This window comes from Neofelis nebulosa, chromosome 3 (genome assembly GCF_028018385.1).
Source record: "Neofelis nebulosa isolate mNeoNeb1 chromosome 3, mNeoNeb1.pri, whole genome shotgun sequence".
NCBI lineage: Eukaryota > Metazoa > Chordata > Mammalia > Carnivora > Felidae > Neofelis > Neofelis nebulosa.
The window spans coordinates 115,199,064-115,221,442 of NC_080784.1; the positions used below are offsets into that span (position 1 = coordinate 115,199,064).

Below are 22,379 nucleotides of genomic sequence, written 5' to 3' on the forward strand. Positions count from 1 at the left end.
CACTCTTTGCCCTTTCCTGGCTTGTGCGCACTCTCTCTCTCAAAATAAATAAACATTTAAAAAAAATAAAAGGGGGGAACACCCTATGACAAAAAGACTAGTGAGCAGTGAAAATATATCTATATATATGCATACACGTATGTATGTTTAAACATGTATAATGTGTCTGTGCCTATATAGACAAACTTAGAATGTGTAAGACTAAAACAAATGTAGGAATATGGTGACAGAACAAAATATGTTATATGTTGGGGTACCTGGCTGGCTCAGTTGGAAGTGCATGTGACTCTTGATCTTGGAGTGGTAAGTTCAAGCCCCATGATGGGGATAGAGATTATTTAAAATAAATAAACAAAAATTTAAAACACACACACACACACACACACACACACACACACACACACACACACACACAACATGTTATATGTCCCATAGTGTATACATGATATAAATGTGGGGAATGGGGAAGAAGGTGGAAGGTAGTCTAAATGTGTTATTACTTCATCATTTTTAGGAAGGACAAACGTCATTGTGGGGAACTGAAAACATGGTCACAATATGTTACAATTCTTCTCATTAAGAAATGGAGTCTATTTTCCCTCTCTCTGAATTAGGACTAACCTCGTGACTGACTTTAATCAACAGAATGTGACAGAAGTAATGCTATGCAAGTCCCAGAACTCAAATCTCAAGACACCCTGTAGCTACCCTGGGACTATCATGTAAGGAAGTTAGTTAAGTGTTGAAAAACCTAGGTACCCCAGTGAACTATTCTGCACCAACTACTGGACACATGAGTGAAGTCCTAGGATCTTCCAACTCAGCCAAGCCTCTAGCTAAATGAAGACACACGGGTGAGTCCAGGAAAAACCTGCAGAACTGTCCAACCCACAGACCACAAAAAATAGTAAGCCATTTTTGTCTTAAACCAGAATTAGATAACTGATGTAATCACTAAAACTGCTAACATAACAGAGTGATAAATAGAGTTAACAGTACAAAGGGAAAACTAAGATGCAGTCATCTAATATTGGGTGACAGAGAACAGAGAAGGGGGCATGAAGACCCAGTAAATAGGCTAGTTTTACATTAGCTTGTGGTAGGTAATTAAAAGGTACTGTCTAAAAAATGGAGAGGATATTTCTGCCTCAGTAAGGACCAAACCTCCCATTAAAGATAACTTTAAAAATACTTTTTAGGGGTGCCTGGGTGGCTTGGTCAGTTAAGCGTCCGACTTCGGCTCAGGTCATGATCTCACGGTCCGTGAGTTCGAGCCCGGCGTTGGGCTCTGTGCTGACAGCTCAGAGCCTGGAGCCTGTTTCGGATTCTGTGTCTCCCTCTCTCTCTGCCTCTCCCTTGTTCATGCTCTGTCTCTCTCTGTCTCAAAAATAAATAAACGTCAAAAAAAAAAAATTAAAAAAAATACTTTTTAAAAATTATCAAAGACCTAACAGGATATTAATGAAATTCCAGGCCCAAATCTGTAAGAAATTAAAAACTCAGAAAAATAGCTAACACTCAAAGCTGCTTGCACACTGTGGATATCTGCTACACACCTGATCTGTTTTCTGTGGACTTGCAGAGGCCAGGGCATACCAGATGGGGTACCTGATAAGGTACCCGTACTTCCACTTTTAAGATAGTACTCTGAAGGGTTATAACTTTAGGATAAGGATAAGCCAGGAATCTAATCCTTATAAACACAAGGAGCTTTGGTTCAGATCATTCATACAGTCCAGAAAATCAAGAGGCCTGGAAATGAATTAGTGCAATAAGCTGGTAGTACCCAGAGGCACTTGGCAGAAGGAAAGAAAAAAACCTCTATGGAGAACAATTCCATTATCCTAGGCCTCAAACGATTCCCACAACTAATTTTTCAAAAGCAATTCCAAGCACAAAGTCAAAGATGAGTAATTTTAAACAGGGCCCCTCTCTGTTCCGGAACGTTACAGCCTGTCTCCAACCTGCTTATAATCCTTCAGAATTCTGCCAGTGCTTCGGGGTGAAGACAAAACATCTTACCCTCAAAACTTTCTAACATGGTTAACAAGGCCTGGAATGATCCTAAGTCCCTAGCCTCACCCTGGCCTGTGCTTCTCCTCTAGCTTCACTGCTCTTCTTCCAGTCCCTTGAACTTGCCATGCTCTTTCCCATTAAAGAGGAATAAACTCACTCCTTGCTTTGACAAACTTTTTTCTTTAATAAAACAGTTGGTATAGATAAGAGTTTATGTGATACATCTGTGCATATATACATATACACATATATAAAAACATAATAAAATGCCCATGAACTCAGCATCCAGTTGTGAAAATAAAATATTTCCCAAACTGCTGAAGCTATCAGTGTACTCCTCACAGAAGTCCTCCCTCCTGAATTCTGTTTATTATTCCCTTGCATTTGTTTTTAAATAATTTGCCACACATACAAGTATTCCTAAACATTTTTTTTGTTTGCTTTTCAACTTGGTAACAATATCACACTACATACGTTGGTTTTATTGAATTTTTTTATGAATGTCCAAGTCTGTGTTTCTCCCCTGCCTTCCCAGACTTGTGTGGCCAGCTGGAAATGTCTGGTTTGTGTTCATCTCTCCCTCATTTCTGAAGCAAAAGTTGAGACCCCACCACATCTCCTATGCTCTGCATCCATGCCTCTTTTGGACATTAAAGGTCGATTAATACACCACACACACACACACACACACACACACACACACACAATCCATTTGATGAAGAACCAACGAACGAACATAAAAAAGCAGAAGCACAGCCATAAGTCCAAGAAAAAGCCAATCATAAAGTTCTGGAGACTCTGTGCAAGGCTGACAGTATTTCCGTTTATTTGTTCTCTGTCCTCTTGGACACACAACATATCCTCCACATATTTCAGTTGAGCCATTTTTAAGTAACAGGGTCTTCCCACGATAAAGTCCACGACTTCCTACATTAAATTTCTGGGGTCCACTCAGGTTAATGTGTGCAACCGTATATGATATTTCCACTTCTGCTCGGTAGTCCATTGGAATGATACAATCTATCCATTCTATTATACTGGCTTTTGGGTTTCCAATTTTTTGTTTTCACAAACAGTGCTGCTATAAATATTCCTGAACATGTCCCTGGTGCAGATACGCAAGTTTCTCTAGGGCAGAGCTTCTTAAGGTATGAACTGTAGGTCAAAGGGGCGTAGGTGTGCAGCAAGAGACTCAGAATCCCCTTAGCCCTGAGGGCAGCCTGTGGGAAATAAGCTCTTTTGGCCTAGAGAGCACAGTAGTCCTTACTAGCCCAGTATCCCAAACAAATGTCATCATTTCCTAGAAGTGCCACACATCTAAAACAGGATGCGGTAGTCTAGAGCCTTCCATTCAAAGTGTAGTCTCTAGTCTGGCAACAGCTCACATAGAAACTTAATGAAAATGTAGAATCTTGGACCAAGCCATACTAGACTTGGTGAATCAAAACCTGCATTTTAACGAGTCTAGGTGACTCATTGCATCAAATTTTAGAAATGGAATCACTGCATTTAGGGGATGGCTATCTTCAATTCCACTAGTGCCAGATTTTTGTAAAATAGTGAACCAATAAATCCTATCAACAACGGTGTCTTAAGAGTCTTCCTGTTACTCCACACCCTTGCCATCCCTTGGTACGGTCAGACTTTCAAATTTTTACCATTCCACTGCTAGGTATAAAAAGATATCCCATTCTATGGAACACCTGAGTGGCTCAGTCAGTCGAGCATCTGATTCTTGATTTCAGCTCAGGTCATGATCCCAGGGTTGTGGGATCAAGTCCCATGTTGGGCTCTGTGCTGAGTGTGAAGCCTGTTTAAGATTCTCTCTCTCTCTCCCCTCCTCTGCCCCTGTCCTCCACTCGTGCTAAAATTAAAAAAAAAAAAAAAAAAAGGCAGGGAGGTAATCTCATTCTGGTTCTAATTTCCTTTTCCTCAAAATTAATGAGATAAAGTATGTTTTCATTTCATCTGTTTTTTTCTTGGGTTGTTGGTCTTTTCCTTATTAATTTGTATGTTATTTGTGTATTTTGGATAAATACTGTAAATAGTTTTTTCTCTCAGTTCAGAGCTTGTCTTTTTGTTTTCTTCATGTCTTTCAGTGAAGAAAAAAAAATTTTTTTAAATAATGGCTTCTAGATCATAGAGTAGTTTTTAATTTTTTTAAAAATGCTTATTTTTGAGAGAGAGAGACAGAGCATGAGCCAGTGGGGTAGAGAGAGAGGGAGACACACAATCTGAAGCAGGATCCAGGCTCCGAGCTGTCAGCACAAAGCCTGATGTGGGACTTGAACTTGTGAACTGTGAGTCAAAGTCAAATGCTTAACTGACTGAGCCATCCAGGTGTCCCAAGAAAAGTTTTTAACTAGAAATTAGTCAGGAGGCACCTGGGTGGCTCAGTGGGTTGAGCATCCAACTCTTGGTTTCAGTTCAGGTCATGATCTCATGGTTCCTGGGATCGAGCCCCGCATCAGGCTCTACACTGACAGCGTGGAGCCTACTTTGGGGTTCTCTCTCGCCCTCTCTCTTTCTCCCTCCCCCGTTGCACTCTCTCTCTCAAAATAAATAAACATTAAAAAAAAGGAGAGAGAGAAATTAGTCAAGTTGAACATGCTTATTCAATATAGTGATAATTTATCATATGAGTGTTGCCTTAAGAAACTCTTACTTATTCCAAGTTTCTAGAGATAGTCCTCCATACTTTCTCAGAAGTTTTTAAAGTTTTGCCTTTTGCATTTAAATATTTATCTTGGGGGCACCTGGGTGACTCAGTTGGTTAAGCATCTGACTTCGGCTCAGGTCATGATCTCATAGTTTGTGAGTTCAAGCCCTGCATCGGGCTCTGTGATGACAGTTCAAAGTCTGGAGCTTGCTTCAGATTCTGTGTCTCCCTCTCTCTCTGCCCTTCCCCTGCTCACACTGTCTCTTTCTCTCTCTCAAAAATAAACATTAAAAAAATAAACCAATATAAAATATCTATTTCGCCTGCAATTTATTTTACACATGAAGAACTCATTTTTCAGATTGCGGTTCAAATATGAAATATCAGGGGAAACTTCCTGAGAACTTATTCTGCTTTTCCTCAGGCACATGAGTACCCCAAGATGACAGACATAATATTAACTTATCAGTAATTAGATCATGGTGTCATGTGTATTGTAGATTTTTATATAGAATTATATAGGTGTTTATTATTTTTACATAAGCAGTTTTTAAAATGCTTTTTATTTTAAAAAATTGCACATAGTAAAACACCATTCTCAGATAGTACTATGTCATAATATGCTATTAAAATGGGACTCTCGTTAAGCAAAAAAAGTCAAAATAATTTTAATAAAAATAACTTCTGGGGGCGCCTGATTGGCTTAGACGGTTAAGCGGCTGACTCTGGATTTCGGCTCAGATCATGATTTCACGGTTTGTGAGTTCAAGCCCCACAGTGGGCTCTGTGCTGACAGCGTGAAACCTGCTTGGGTCTCTCTCTCTCCCCTGTACACACGTGCCCCTCTCTCTCAAAAGAAATGAACCTTTATTACAAAAATAACTTTCCTGGCAAAACTGTATGTCTTGGCAAGATTATCTTGCTAATTTTTAAAATTATGTATTTTCAAAACAAAGGATAGTAAAAAATGTAAAAAATTGATTTTAAATGAATTTAAAGTTTCAGTACTCATCTTGCTATCAAAGATGGGTATCTTTTTGTCTTAGTCACCCACTAAACTAACTTCATCTCAAACTAGAATTTCTGAACCTTCAGAGATTTACCTACAGTCCTAATGAAAGGACACCTTTTACATATCAGCCAAAATTTCACCCTAATAACTAAACATAGCACCCAAGACATATATAATTGGGATAAGCTTTTTAATAAAAAAAAAACAAAACTGAAGTTCTAGTGCTAAATTACAGTGACATGTTCTTATAAAATAAGTGGCGAATGAGATAATATTTAAGTTCTCTTTTATTCCAATGCTCTTAAAAATGAACTTATTGGCTGCCTAAAAATAATAGCATGTATGCATCACCATGTTTTTGGTAATCATTTAACTCAGGTTCATGTTTTTGGATCTCCAACACTTTATGAATTGTTGAAGAACTTTTACTACACCTAAAATGAAACTAGTATAATCAATAAAAAAATGCAATCATTTTCATCAATTATTCCATGAATTTCACACAAAACTATATTTAATACCTAAGATTATCATTCTAATTTAATAATATTGTATAAGTGTGACCAAAACAATTAAAAAAAGTTTCCTGTCTTTCTAGGAAATTTAAATCAATATCCCCATGGTTCCCAAAACTGGTACCTAAGCACACAAGTCACCCTTGCAAAAATTTACAGGGTTCTAAGGGATGTTTATTTTTTTTTTTATTTAAAAAAAAATTTTTTTTTAAACATTTATTTTTGAGACAGAGACAGAGCATGAACAGGGGAGGGTCAGAGAAAGAGGGAGACACAGTACCCGAAACAGGCTCCAGGCTCTGAGCTGTCAGCACAGAGCCCGACGCAGGGCTCGAACCCATGGACTGCGAGATCATGACCTGAGCTGAAGTCGGACGCTTAACCGACTGAGCCACCCAGGTGCCCCTTATTTTTTAAAAACATGAATGTAGTTTATTCCATTCCAATATAGTACATTTATATATTAGGATTAAATGGGTTTTATTTAGTAAAAGTAACATAAATTAACCAAAAATTTACAAATTTCAATAGTTTCATGTTATTTAGTGTATCATACAAAATAATTCCTTAGTATTTAATGATTAACTTTAAATGTGTATGTATGTGCTTATGATACCTCTAATATAGAACATTTGTATACGTGTAGAGGATTTCTGGAAGGATTCACAAAAAAAATTGCTAACTGTGATTATCTCTGGAAATTAATGGCCAAAATTTCTAATGGTAGTAAACTTTTAGTTTTCATTCTATCTATATCTAAACTCTTTCTATGTGTATTTGTTAATTTTTCACTATAAAAACTTACCAAAGGATGTTTTAAATTTCTAAGAGAAACACAGTGATATCTGCCAAATACCTTATGAACTATTACTACTACATTGCTTGGGGCGCCACGAAAAGAAATATTGATACATATCGATTCAACTTGAGAAAGTCTGGGAACTTCTGTAATATTTCATTTCAAAGTAGGTTTCAAAAATAACCTCTTTATTTCTTTTGAAATGGGGAAGAACAAGTATCCAATTAACCTGAGACATATTTGTCAAGTTCTGAACTAGAATTAAAAAGTAACTTACCAATCTAAAGGCAAAAAAAACCCAAAACAAAACCCTACTCGACATGAATTAACTTCTCAAATTATATTTTTATGGCTTTCATGGTATGGTACTAGGATTAAAAGAATGGAATATATCCCATCTCTCTATGTAAAGGACTAATTATTATTCAAAAAGAAGGTAATTTTGTAATTATTCTTTATTCAGTATTTTTTTCAGCGATAGCTCTTTACAATTAGGTGTTCTATTCATTGGCCAAGTGGCCCCGTATTTCCCTGACCCTGTATCTCAGTATAATTGGTTCCATCCAGGGTCCCATTCCCATCTCAGAAATAAGATAGGAATTACCTGTATTTCTTCTTTTTTTGTCCCGAAAGTCACAAAATCCTTAAGTCAGAGGGACCTTAGGATAAGCTGATCTGTAAAAGGACTGCTGAAAGAAGAGAGAAAGAAAACAATTTCTAGGGGACAGAAAGCCCTGGTTCTGAGGAGGGAAGGCTGAGAGTCAAAGAAACTGAGCTCCGGGACAAACTCTGTTTCTAACATTAATCACCACCGGAAGGCAAAACCCAACTTGGATAGCTTTCCTCATTTGTAAAACAAAAAGAAATGGAATTTGCATTTGAATCTTGTACTAGGCGTCATGAGGTCAAATCAGAAATATAGATTCCACAGACTATACTGAAGATTCTCTTCTAGCTCAGTAGGTAGGGTTGAAGATCACAATCTGTGCAAGGGGACCTGGTGCACAGCCAGATTTGAGAGCTGTGAGAGATGCTCTACGTTGACTTACCCAAGGCCTAGTTGATGCCAACACATTTCTTTCTCACCTGCTTCTACCATGAAGGCTACAAAGCTAAATGTTCATTTTCCAATCCTCCCTAAAATTAGGGACTGCCTTTAAAACAGCTATGGCAAATGATATAAAAAGTCTGTCAGTACTACCACCCTATCTTCTTTCCTCTCCCTTCTTTCTGCTTTTAACCAAGACTAGATGTCTACAGATACAGAAGTTCAACTGTTTCTATACACCAATGTGCAAAGGACGGCAGAAAAGACACTGAGGACATCTGGATCCACTATATCTACCTAGACTTCTTGTTATCGGAGAAAAATACCACTTTTGTTTAAACCACTATTAGTTGCTTACAGCCAAAAGTGTTTTTACATAACACAGCAGTGAAAGAACAGATGATCTCAAGTATACAGTTCAGACATAATATTCCAAAGTTCTAATTTTAAATAATCTAATTGTCCAGGGAAGGATACTTTTCTACATCATCTTTAAACTCTGGCTCTTTGGACTCTGATATACAATTTAAAGATACTGTTCAGAAAACTACCACATCTTGACCAGTTCTCATTCTTTACATACATTTTCATTCAGTTCAAGAGCATATTTTGTGAAGTTCAAGCTCACAAGTTGAATTAAAATGAGTATATCCTATGGAAACCCCACACTAAAATGACATGTACGTAATTTTCAAACTAATAAATTTAACCATATCTTGATTTAGGAAGGTTAGAAAGACTACAAGAGTATTCTTCATGTATCTTTCTTCCTCTTCCCCATCCTTCATCCTAATTTACCAATAGGGAATAGAAAACATAAGCTTTAGTATGTATTCTGACATATTACATACATATATATTTTTTCTGTGAGCATTGCTAACAGGGATTCACTTGGGAAACCAGTGTGGAATTCTATAGTGAGTAGGGCTCTGGCTGAAATAGTAACTGTCCCAAGGTTGAGCGGTATAAAAAAAAAAAGTAGTGGCTAACAAAGCATAAATCCAAATGGATCCTATTTTGCCCTAGACCTAATTCATACTAAAGACAACGATTGCAGAGGCATAAAATGTATCAATAAACGATCCCAATCATGACAAAGAACACACCTATGTATGGTAGATGGTTGGGTGGCTGATTGTGAATAGGTGAAGGAAAAGGGTTCGGGGAAATGTTGCAAAATACCACAATAAGTAAGGCAAATAAACCGCAAAGGTGAGCTAATTTCCAATTTTTCCATTAGGCAATATTATCTTTAACCTTCATGCAAATAAAAACCTGACTGGAAATGCACTGATTTTCAGCCATGCTTTGGTGTACTTTTCATTCAACCTACCAGTATTTGTTGGGTTGCTGTTGGCTGTAGCCAGGGAGCCACTGTGGTTTCGGAGGAGATTATCTTGGGTTGACGGAAGGCCTGAAGCTGACCACGAGAGAGTACTGCATCCTGAAAGACTCTGCTGCTGGTGGTACTGGTGTGATGGTGGAGGTGGAAGCGGTGATGAATGACTGATAGCTGTACTGTGACCAGAAAATGAATTATCTCTAACCGGCCGGACAGTCGGAGCATTCTGTGAGGTAAACATTTGTTGCCCATATGGATCACCAGCAGGCAGAGAGGGATATGAAACACTAGGATACGCAGCATTAGAAACAGTTGACATAGCATAGTGACCACAAGTAGAAGGAAATCCCTGAGAAGCAACAGAAGAGTTGGCAGAGTACATGGCTGGACTACTGTAGTGATTCACAAAAGGGGAGTACGGCTGGGAGGCACTCGTATGCAAATGGGATGCTGATGAAGCGGCACCCTGGAAAGGTCCCGGAGTGGATCCTACAATATGAGGAGCAGGAGGACCCCTGCCATACATCTGCTGTGCTCCTGGTTGTTGGTTTGCTGTGTTAGGAGTCACCACATTTTGTGTCGGTACAATATAGAGACCAGAGTAGTAATCACCACATTGGCTATCCAATGGCAATGAGGTCATTTTCCCAGGTCCTTGAGGATAATGTCCTGAGGGAGCAATATAGTTTTGAGGATGCAATCCATACCCTGATGGAACATGCATTTGATTCTGTGCTGGACCTGAAAAAGAAAAGCAAACATTTATAGGGATTGGCAAGGAGATACTAGTTTTTAAACACAGTTCCCATGTAAATATTGCCATAATCCCAAATTGTCACAAAAGATATACTATTATGACCCACTGTGGTAGCTAGCCTCCAAGATGGCCCCCAGTGATCTCTACCTCGTGGTATTGATACCCTTGGGTGTGAATTCACATCCTCCCACAATATACTAAGACTGATCTGTGTGACCAATAGCACATAAGCAGAGGTAATGATTTAGCACTTCCAAGATTAGCCTAATCTTGAGTGCTAGCTCTCTCTTAGATCATTAAGTTTGAACAAAGCTGCCGAATTGTGAGGAGCCTATGGAAAAATCCATGAGGTAAGGTACTGAACTCTGTGCCCAACAGCCAAGGGGAAACTGGGGCCTGCCAACAACCACATCAGTGAGTTTAGAAACAGATCCTTCATACTCAGTAGTCTTGAGAAAACTACAGCTCCAAATGACAGCTTGACTACAATCTCATGACATCCAAAGCCAGAAACTACCCAGCTGCTCCCAAGTTCATGTCCTTCAGAAATGATGAGATTAAATATTTGTTGTTTAAGTTGCTAAATTTTGGAGTGTTTTCTTAGACAGCAATAGATAACTACTATTCCCAGTATGGAAGAAGTACAAACCTTTTTTATTAGTTTTTTTTTTTTTTTAACTAAAAAACTAACACTAGATACCCATTGTAAAAAAAATTTTTTTTCAAACAGTGAAGAATATAAAATAAAAAGTACCACTCCTTTTCCTGGTAGCTGATATCCTTCTTCCTACATGTAGCTATACTTAATGGTTTCTTGCATATCTTTCATGACACAGTTCTGTAATTTGCTTTTTTTACTAAATATCCGGAATATCCTTCTGTGTTAGCATATATAAATCTTCACTATTCTTCTAAAAATCTATATAGTATTTCATTACGGAGATGTAATATTATTCACTAAATCTCCTTTGATGAATATTTATTTCAGGGAGTAAACTAATTTATATTTATGAGGTCAACCTCTGTGATGAATCTGGAGGTTCAAAGGGTTTGTACTTTTAAAATTGACCATTACTGCCAAATATCTCTTCAAAAAGTCTATCAATTTATACTTCCTATGAATAATGCTTAAGAATGCCTCATCTTCCCAACACTAACATTTCAATCTTGCCAACCTGAGAAACATTTCAGGTTGCATACTTAACTTTGAGTAATGCTGAGAATCTTTCCAAGTATTTCTTAGCTACTTAGGTGTCTTTCTCTGTTATTTGTCCTTTTGTCACAGGGTTGTGCTTTCCATAATGATTTATAAGTGTTCTTGTATATTAAGAAGTTTAACCAGGGCACCTGGGTGGCTCAGTCAGTTAAGCGTTGGTTAAGTGTCCGACTTTAGCTCAGGACAGGATCTCGCAGTCCATGGGTTCGAGCTCCACATCGGGCTGTGCTGACAGCTCAGAGCCTGGAGCCTGCTTCAGGTTCAATGTCTCCTCTTTCTCTGCCCCTCCCCTCCTCACGCTCTGTCTCTCTCTCTTGAAAAATAAACATTCAAAAAATTTCTTTTTTCCCTTGGGTTACTGTTTCCCTTGGGTTACTGTTTTTTTACTTTGTTCATGGTGCCCTTTGCTATAGTTTCTCTATTATTATATAGTAAAATCTTTCTTTCATGCTTGATAAATTTTTAAGTCATACTTAATAGAGCCCCATTCTAATATTATAAAAATATATACCTGTGTTTTCCTCTACTACTTAAAAAAAATTTTTTTTAATGTTTATTTATTTTTTTGACAGAGAAAGAGACAGAGCATGAGCGGGAGAGGGGCAGAGAGAGAGGGATACACAGAATCTGAAGCGGGCTCCAGACTCTGAGCTGTCAGCACAGAGCCCAAGGTGGGCTTGAACTCACGGACCTTGAGATCACGACCTGAGCTGAAGTCGAAGTTCAAGCGACTGAGCCACCGAGGCGTCCCTCCTCTAATACTTTTAATATTTCCATTGACATATATTCATATTTTTGATCACTACAGAATATATTTTGTATCAATACCATTCAAATTAACATTAACCTTAGTATTACTTTTATTAATTTTTTAAAAATTTAAATCCAAGTTAGTTAACATTCAGTGCAGTAATTTCAGGAATAGAATTTAGTGATTCACCACTTACATATAACACCCAGTGCTCTTTTATTAATATTACAAGTATCATTAAACATATTACATTATGTGCCATTCACTGTCCTTTGAAGTAAACAGTTATAATTATACCTACTTTACAAATTAGGCAAAAAGAAAAAACAAAAAAAAAAACCTAAACTCTATACTGGTAAGGCATTATCAATCAAGAGAAGACCCACATCAGAGTTAGATAAGTCTGTTTAAATATCTATCCACTTAATAAATGATGTGGCTCATCCATCCTATAGGATCTGAAAACAGGGAAATAATCATCAGTATGTCCAAGCTATTCAAATGCCATTCTTCTAAAGCTAACAGGAATGTTGTACATGCTAATGTTTATCAGAAGTGAACTACCTACTAGAGGAAACCTTTTTCACTTTTCAGCCCATCAAAGAAAGTTACTTACTTTGAGGGGATGTGAAGGTGTGAATAGCTAATTATATGTTGATGATTACCAATCTTTATTCAATATCAAGATCCAAATGTTATGAATATATGAAAAGTATGTGAAGATAATCTGGTTCAAATGATAAATGAATCAAGACTCCTTTGGAAGTAAAATGTTTCCTTTCAAATATTTTAAATCAATTTTCAAAAGACTACTTAAAAAAATAAATAAACATAAGATCAGCTTAAATGAAAAGAAAATGGTATCCAGGACAAGTAAAATATTTTTAAAAATTTTATCTTACTGTGACCTAACAAGAAACACATTTTCTTCAATTTTATTTATTTAGAGTGTGAGCATGCATAAATGGGGGGAAGAACTGGGTGGGGAGGGAGGGGGGAGAGGGAGGGAGAGAGAGGGAGGGAGGGAGGGAGAGGGAGAGAGAGAGAGAGAGAGAGGGAGGGAGGGAGGGAGAGGGAGGGAGAGAGAGAGAGAGAAAATCCCAAGCAGGCCTTACACTATCAATATCAACACGGAGCCGGATGTGGGGCTCTAAGTCATGAACTATGAAATCATGGCCTTGAAATCAAGAGTTGGACGCTTAACCAACTGAGCCACCCAGATGCCCTTTTTTTAAAAATTTATTTATTTACTTATTTTTTTGAGAGAGAATTTTCTTCAAATTTATTTTTTAAATGTTTTTATTATTTTTGAGAGAGAGAGAAAGAGAGAGACAGAGCATGAGCAGGGGAGGGGCAGAGAGAGAAGAAGACACAGAATCTGAAGCAGGCTCCAGGCTCTGAGCTGCCTTGTCAGCACAGAGCCTGAAACCGGGATTGAACTCATGAACTGCGAGATCATGACCTGAAGTCAGACGCTTAACTCACTGAGCCACCCAGGCGTTCCTCTTCAACTTTAAAATGTATTAGATAATTCTACTAACTGTAGTAGGGTATAATACCAAAACTAATATTAAAGTTTAATTTCTTCTACACATACTAAAAACTGAACCTGACAAATATTACAAATACAGAGGTTACACACACCTATGCTCTTTTATTTTTAACAAAATCTGTAAGTTATCGAAATTTCAGTAGTATTAGCACTTGCATTTGCCTGTTATTTCCTATAATTCCCTCAGCAACTGTGGCAGTTTTAAAACGTGGTCCCGAAATTCTTTGATACTGTTCTGATTAAAGGGTGAAATCTGTCTACTTCCTTTGAATTCGAGCAGGCTTTTAACAGCTTCCACCAATAAAGAATGGCAGAAGCGAAGCCGTGTGACTTCCCTGCTTGATCAGAGACAATTCAGTTTCTACGTTGTTTGAAGGAACATGTGCATGTGGACCCCTGAGTAGCTAGCTGCGCAGGAAGTCCAGTTATTCCACAGCTGCCATGGTCTGGGGGAGTCAAACCACATGGAGAGGTCACATTTAGGCACCCAGGTTTGAACTCCCAAGTTTTTGAGTCATTCTAGCCCAGGTGCCAGACATGTGAATAAATGAGCCTTCCAGATCATTCTAAACTCCAGTCATCAAAACACCTTTGAGTCTTCCAAGCTGAGGCCCTAGATATCATAGAGCAGAGAAAAGCCATCCTGACTGCCCTGTGCAAATTCCTGATCAACAAAATCTGTGAGCATAATGAAATAGTTGTTTTCGACTGTTAAGTTTTGGAATAATTTGTTATATACCAATAGCAACTGACACAGCAACTAATTACTATTTTTAAAAATTCAGAATCCAGATTCTAAAACTGAACTACATCCAACTTTACTTAACACAAAAATGTACTATATTCTTAAAAGTCCAGACATCAGTTTCGATAATTCTTACAAAAGAACATGTTATCTTTAAATCAGTTGAATGTAATTATGTGTACATATGTACAGAATGCACTAAGTTGTCCTATTCCATTAGAAAAATAGTTCCTTTGTAGATAACATATTACTTGAGAGCTGTAAAGCTTACGTAAAACATAGAAAAAGAGTTGAATCAGGTACACTAGGAAAGAATGAAAAAAAAAACAACTAAGGGCTGAAAACTAGGTTTACTAGGAGAGGTAAAAACAACTGGAACCATAGACACATGTGACAGACCTGCATTACCCCATATGGTAGCCACTAGCGACACGTGGTTATCGAGTACTAGAACACAGCTAATCTGAATTGAAAGTGCTTTAAGTATAAAACACACACTCAGGGGCACATGGGTCGTTCAGCTGGTTAAGCGTCCAATTTCAGCTCAGGTCATGATCTCACAGTTCTTGGGTTTGAGCCCCGCGTCGGGCTCTGTGCTCACAGCTCAGAACCTGGAGCCTGCTTCGGATTCTGTGTCTCCCTCTCTCTCTGCCCCATCCCCACTCATGCTCTGTCTCTCTCTGTCTTAACATTAAATAAAACATTAAAAACAAACAAACAAACAAACAAACAAAAAAAAACCTTTGTAAAAAAAAAAGTATAAAACACACACTCAATTTTAAAATTTTTTCAACGTTTTTTATTTATTTTTGGACAGAGAGAGACAGAGCATGAACGGGGGAGGGGCAGAGAGAGAGGGAGACACAGAATCGGAAACAGGCTCCAGGCTCGGAGCCATCAGCCCAGAGCCTGACGCGGGGCTCGAACTCACGGACCGCGAGATCGTGACCTGGCTGAAGTCGGACGCTTAACCGACTGCGCCACCCAGGCGCCCCCACACTCAATTTTAAAGAAATGATATGAAAAAAGTAAGATAGGTCAGTAACTTTTAATTTTTTATCTTTTTAAAGTTTATTTTTTTGATAGAGTGAGTGCATGAGAGAGAGAGAGAGAGAGAGAGAGGGAGAGAGAGAGGGAGGGAGAGAGAGAGGGAGAGAGAGAATCCCAAGCAGGCTCCCTGCTGTCAGACCAGCTCAGGGCTGGATCTCATGAACTGTGAGATCATCCACCTGAGCAAGATTAAGACTTGGATGCTTAACCAGCTGAGCCACTCAGGGTGCCCCTCTCAGTAACTTTTTAATACTGAACATGAACACATGTGAAAATAACAACCTTTTATATATTGTGGTAACTGGATAAACTGAAATTGATTGTACTTATTTCAGCTATTTTAATATGACTTCCAGACAATTTAAAATTACATATGCAGATTGCATTAGACTCCTACTGAATACAACTATAAGACAAAAAAATACAAAGAGAAAAGGTGAATTAATGTCAGCATATATGGAATGCTTTCAATCTAGGCCTAAATATTTATTTTTTTTTAATGTTTTTATTTATTTTTGAGAGAGAGACAGAGCATGAGCAGGGGAGGGGCAGAAAGATAGGGAGACACAGAATCTGAAGCAGGCTCCAGGCTCTGAGCTGTCAGCACAGAGCCCAACACGGGCTCGAACTCACGGACTGTGAGATCATGACCTGAGCTGAAGTCGGAAGCTTACCCGACTGAGCCACCCAGGCGCCCCTAGGCCTAAACATTTAAATTGGACATCAGTAGAAATATTAATTACAAAAGTATTTTTAGGTACTACCAAATTTCATTAATGCTACTAATTAAAAAAAAAAAGAGAGAAATAACTGGTTTTCTGGGATTATTTAGATGTGCATCTTTCTTTGTGGATTCAAAATGGTTCCGTAGCATATAAGAAAAGACTGCTGGTATTTTACAACTACTAAAATGGAGAGAGACAAAGATTGTGGATGAAAGGATAAATTAGTTATATATGTAGATAGTCAAAATTTTGAAAAATAACTCTAGGAGTATTTTTCTTATTACAAATGTGATATACAATAATTGCAAAAAGGAGTACAGAAAATTATCAAAACAAAATATCATCCATAATCTTACTACCTGAGATAACTGCTATTAATATTCTGATGTATAACTACCCACTAATTTCTTTTAGGATATATCTAATTTAGTTAAGCAAAAGTAGAATTATAACATACATTTACATTATAACATACCATTACATAGATTTATAGAATCTATAAATTAGAATCTATATAATTACATAGAATTATAACATACCATTACATAGATTTACCATATTTTAATCACTTCTCTATTAATAGCCATTTAGGTTGTTTTCCATATTTAAAAATATTGAACAATATGATAATAAATACATTTGTAGGTTAAGTCTGTGTGTTCATTCATTTTACTCTTCTGAAAGTAATTTCCTATCAGTTACAATAGTTGGGCGAAGTCCCTAGTTAGCAACCTAACTGTATAGACAGACACAGGAGAAACATCGAGATGCCCAGTAAAAAACCCAGCAGAGACCAGAATCAAAGTCGTCCCAGAAGTTGAATTTAGCAGACAAAGGTTTTAAAGCAGCTACTGTAAATATGTTCAAAAGAACAAAGAAAATATATTCAAAGAATTGAAAAAAAAATCAGTAACTGAACTGATAATATAAAATGAGAAATGAAAACTATTTTGAAATTGAAAATGAAAATATTCAGAATAAAGCTGAAATAAATATACTAGATGGCCTCAACAGCATAGTGGAAGAAAGAATCAATGAATCTAAAGACTGGTCAATAAAGTGATCCAAATTTGAGGCACCTGGGTGGCTCAGTCAGCGTACGTGACTCTTGATCTCGGGGTTGTGAGTTCAAGCCCCACATTGGGTGTAGAGCTTAGTTGAAACAAAATAGTAATAAATAAATAAATAAATAAATAAATAAATAAATAAATAAAATAAATAAATAAATAAATAAATAAAATGATGTGATTAAAAACAGAGAAAACATAAGAAAAGGAAAATTTAAGAAACCTGTGGAACAAGATGAAGCAGTCTAACATTTATGTAAACAATAAGGTTGAACAACGGCCTCCAAAAAGATATATCCACATCCTAATCCCCAGAATGTGTGAAAATGATCTTATAGGGAAAAGAATAACTATTACATTTTATGACAAAAGACAAGATTAAGTTAAGGGTCTTGAGATTAAGTGGGTCCTAAACGCAAACACATGTAACTTTATAAGATGCATGTAAATAGAAGATATACACATTGAAGAAAAGGCAATGAGAGGGTAAAGCAGAGTGATGCAGCCACAAGGAACGTCAACTGTCAAACAAAAGTTAGAAGAAGCAAGAAAAAGATTCTCCCCTAGAGTCTATAGAGAGAATATGGCCTTGGCGACACCCTAACTTCAGACTTCCAGTCTCCAGGACCGGGAGAGAACAAACTTCTGTTGTTTTAAGCCACCCAGTTGGTAGGATTTTGTTACAGCAGACCTGGGAAACTTGTACAGTAAGGATATAGAACAGCAATTCTCAAAGTGTAGTACACAGAACCCTGGTAATACTGGAGACTCATGGGGGATCCATAGGTAGAAACTATGTTCGTAAGAGTACTAAAATGTTATTTGCCTTCTTTGCTGTGTTGACATTTGTACTAATGGCACAGAAGCAATGATGGGTACCATACTGGCCCTGTGGCATAAAGTAAAGCAGTGGCACCAAGCAACTCTAGTAAGTACTGTATTCTTCACTACCATGTACTCATAGTAAAAAAATAAAAGCCATTCCCTTATTCAACAATGTTCAGGATTTACTAGATAACTTTAAAAACGCAAAAAAAAAAAGACAAAGAAATGGCATACAGATTGGAAAAGAAGAAATAAAACTATATTTGCAGAATGACAGGACTGTGTAGAAAAATCTGAAGAATCTTTAAAAAAGAAAGAAAATAAGTGAGTTTATCAAAGTCACAAGATACAAGGTCAACATGTAAGAGTCAAATGCACTCAAAACAATAATGAACAAATAGGATTCAAAATTACAATAAAAAACAAAACCAAGCATCTAAATGGCTCAGTCAGTTGAACGTCCAACTCTTGACTTTGGCTCAGGTCATGATATCCTGGTTTGTGGCACAGAATCAGGCTCTGTGCTGTCTGCGTGGATTCTCTCCCTCTCTCTCTGCCCCTCCCCTGCTCAAGTACGTGTGCATGCTCTCTCTCAAAATAAACAAATAAATACTATTTATAATATCACAAAGAAGTACTTAAAATATAAATCTAATGAAATATGTAAAGGATCTATATGCTGAAAATGACAAAACACTGATGAAAGAAATCAAGGATTTCTTTACATAAATGGAAGGACTAATATACCATGTTTGTGGGCTGGAAGACTTGCAATTAAGATATAAATTATCTTAGTTTTTATCTTTAGGTTTGATGCAATGCCAATAAAAATACCAATAGTTTTTTAATAAATATCAACAAGCTGATTCTGAAATTTCTATGGAAAGGCAAAGGTACTAAAACACCAAAAAAACAAAAACTTTGAAAAAGAACATTTGGAGGACTCACATTCCCCAATTTCAAGGGTTGCTTTATATGCTACAATAATCAAGAAAGTGTGGTACCAGAGAAAGGACAGATACACAGAACATAATAAAAAAATCTAGAAATAGAGCCACAAAAACATAAGCCAACAGATTTTTGACGAAGATGTCAAGGCAATTCAATGAAGTAAAGATAATCTTTTCAACAAATGGTGCTGTCATAGTCCACATTCAAAAAATGAACCTCAAAAAAAAAATGAACCTCAACATGTCTAAGGTCTCAAAACTTAAGTCAAAATGAATCACAGATCTAAATGTAAAATTTGAAAACGTCTAGGAGAAAATTTAGAATATATAGATAAATATGAGATTAGCAATAAGTTCTTACCTATGACACTAAAAAGCATGATCAGGAACAGAAAATATTGAGAAAAGAGACTTCATCAAATTAAAAATTTTACTCTACAAAAAGCACCAAGAGAATTATAAGAAAGCTATGGATGAGGAGATAGCATTTACAAATCACATGCCTAATAAAAGTCTCATATCCAGAATTTTTTAAGAATTCTTCAAATCCAACGGTAAGAAAACAGACAACCCAACCAAAAAAACTGGTAAAAGGTCTGAAAATAATCACCAAAGAAGATATATGGATGGCAATAAACATTAAGCTGCTCATCATAAATCATTAGGGAAATGCAAATTAAACCATGAAATATCACTACATAGCCATTGTAATGACTAAAACAACAACAAAAAAATAAAAATATCAAATGTTGGGAAAGATGTGGTGCAAAAGGAACTCTCACTCATTGCTGGAGGGAACAGAAAATAGTACTATTTTGCCACCTTGGAAAAGAGTTTGGCAAGTCCTAGTAAAGTTAAATATATACAGCTGACCCTTGAACAATGCAGAGGTTAGGGGCATGAACTCCCTGTGCAGCTGAAAGTAAGGATAACTTTTGACTTCCCTAAAACTTAACTACTAATAGCCTACTATTGACTGGAGGCCTTACCGATAACATAAACAGTTGCTTAACACATGTTTTATATGTTATATGTACTATACACTGTATTCTTACAATGAAGTAAGGTATAGAAAACAAAGTGTTACTAAGAAAATCATAAGGAAGAGGTCACATTAAGAGTACCTTACTGTATTTATAGAAAAAAATCTGCATATAAGTGGATTCATGCAGTTCAATCCTGAGTTGTTCAGGGTCAACTGTAGTTACCATTTGACCCAGCAGTGCTACTCCCACATATTTACCTTTGTGAGCAGAAAACCTGCGTTCACACAAAAACTAGTATATGAATGTTTACAGCAGCTTTATTCACAATCACCAAGAACTAGAAACAATCAAGATATTCAACAACAGAGGATGGTTAAACAATCCTAGTATACACATACCATAGAAAAGTACACAGCAATAAAAGGGAACAGACAACTGATTCATGCAACAGCAGAAATGAATGTAACTCAGTGAAAGAAACCAGACCCAAGAGACATATTTTATGGCTCTATTTATATGACATTCTGGAAAAGCAGAATGACAGAAATGTAGAACAGAGCAATGGTTGTCAGGGCTGGTGGAGGAAGAGATGATGATTACCAGGGGACTACATGAAGACATTTTTTATAGTAATGGAACTGTTCTCTATGATACTGCGGTGGTGGTAGATACTTGACTGCATGGATTTGCCAAAACTCATAGAGCTGTACACCACAAAGAATAAAAGCAAGTTTTACTATCTGCAAATTGTAAAACAACATCCAGAATGTCAAGATAATCTAGGACAGAATGAAGACTGTGACAGATCAGTCTAACTGCCATTACATGTATGATAACCTGAGTGAAGGATACTTAGGTAATATATACACAGATGAATAGGCACAGATGTAATTATAGAGATGTTTACATACATAATTGAGTATATACATAAATATCTCCTAACTCTGTCTACTGAGAAAGTCTATAAGCAGTGACACCCCAGTAGCTATGAGCACCTCCAGGGCCCAGGTCTTGGTTTCTAAAAACCATGCCCCAACAAAAGGAACTAGGGCTCCTTGGACAAAGGACTGATTCCAGTGTTGGGATAGGGCAAATGCAGAGTACAGTACCTTGTAGTGTCAGAAAGTAAGGAAGCAGTCAAAAGACAAAAGGATGGAGGTAAAGGGACACTGGAGCCAACCTGAAAGAGTTCCCAGGGGCGCCTGGGTGGCGCAGTCGGTTAAAGCGTCCGACTTCAGCCAGGTCACGATCTCGCGGTCCGTGAGTTCGAGCCCCGCGTCGGGCTCTGGGCTGATGGCTCGGAGCCTGGAGCCTGTTTCTGATTCTGTGTCTCCCTCTCTCTGTGCCCCTCCCCCGTTCATGCTCTGTCTCTCTCTGTCCCAAAAATAAATAAAAAACGTTGAAAAAAAAAAAATTAAAAAAAAAAAAAAAAAAAAAAAAAAAAAAAAAAAAAAAAAGAAAGAGTTCCCAGTGGCCAAAACTCAAAACAACTCGAGCAACAAATATAAATAATGATAGTAGATTATAATCCAAAGAATAAAGTAAATATTCATGAGTCTATAATGATATAAATAAATGACTGCATACATTTTAAAATGGGAGAAAAGGGGTGTCTTCCTTACAGAAATAGTTCAAATAATAAATGTAGAATAAATGAGCAAAAGAGAAAATTACCATCAGAATTCCACAGTAAAAATCACTGCAGGTGCAAGCCACTGAGGAATGCTAAAATTACTGGGCCAAACTTTAAGGAGAAACAGGAATCAAGTATTTCCCGAAGAATATTTCAATTACTGTGATCACTTCAGCATGTGTTCACAAATTATTTGATATGCCTCACTGTAGGAGGTGGAGCTTAATTCTCAACTTACTTTCTGTTGAATGTGGGCTGGAGTTAAGTAACTCCTAACAAACAGAGTAGGAAAAAAAAAAATAATTTTGCAGTGGAGGGACCTGGCAGCCCCTGTTATAGACTAAATGCACACCCCCCCCTCATATGTATGTTGAAGCTCTAACCCCAATTCGATGGTCTTAAGATGGGGTCTTTGGGAGGTAATTAGGTTTAGATTAGGTCACAATGGTAGGAAGGACTCTCATGATGGAATTAGTTTTCTTGTAAGAAGAAGAAATCCCTCTCTCTCCACATGCATGCAGAAAAGCCATGTAAGCACAACAGCAAGGAAGAGGGTCTTCACCAGAACCCAACTATGCTGTCACTCTAATCTCAGACTTCTGGACTCCAACACTGTGAGAAAATAAATGGCTACGGTTTAAGCCACACAGTCTATGACATTTTGTCTGGGCTAAGACATTCCTTCAATCAAGTGCCCAAGGTTAACATGACCAGTAATAAAACAAGTTGAT

General features: G+C 37.2%; 1 protein-coding gene across 4 annotated transcripts in view; it reads right to left on the reverse strand.

Annotated features, from left to right (window-relative positions):
• Positions 1–22,379, reverse strand: part of SEC24B (SEC24 homolog B, COPII coat complex component) — a 101,141-nt gene that overhangs the window by 67,669 nt on the left and 11,093 nt on the right. For all 4 annotated transcript variants that reach the window (XM_058721689.1, XM_058721688.1, XM_058721687.1 and 1 more), the window contains exon 2: positions 9,383–10,132. In XM_058721689.1, the coding sequence (XP_058577672.1) occupies positions 9,383–10,132 (750 nt within the window). The remainder of the gene's footprint in view (positions 1–9,382; positions 10,133–22,379) is intronic.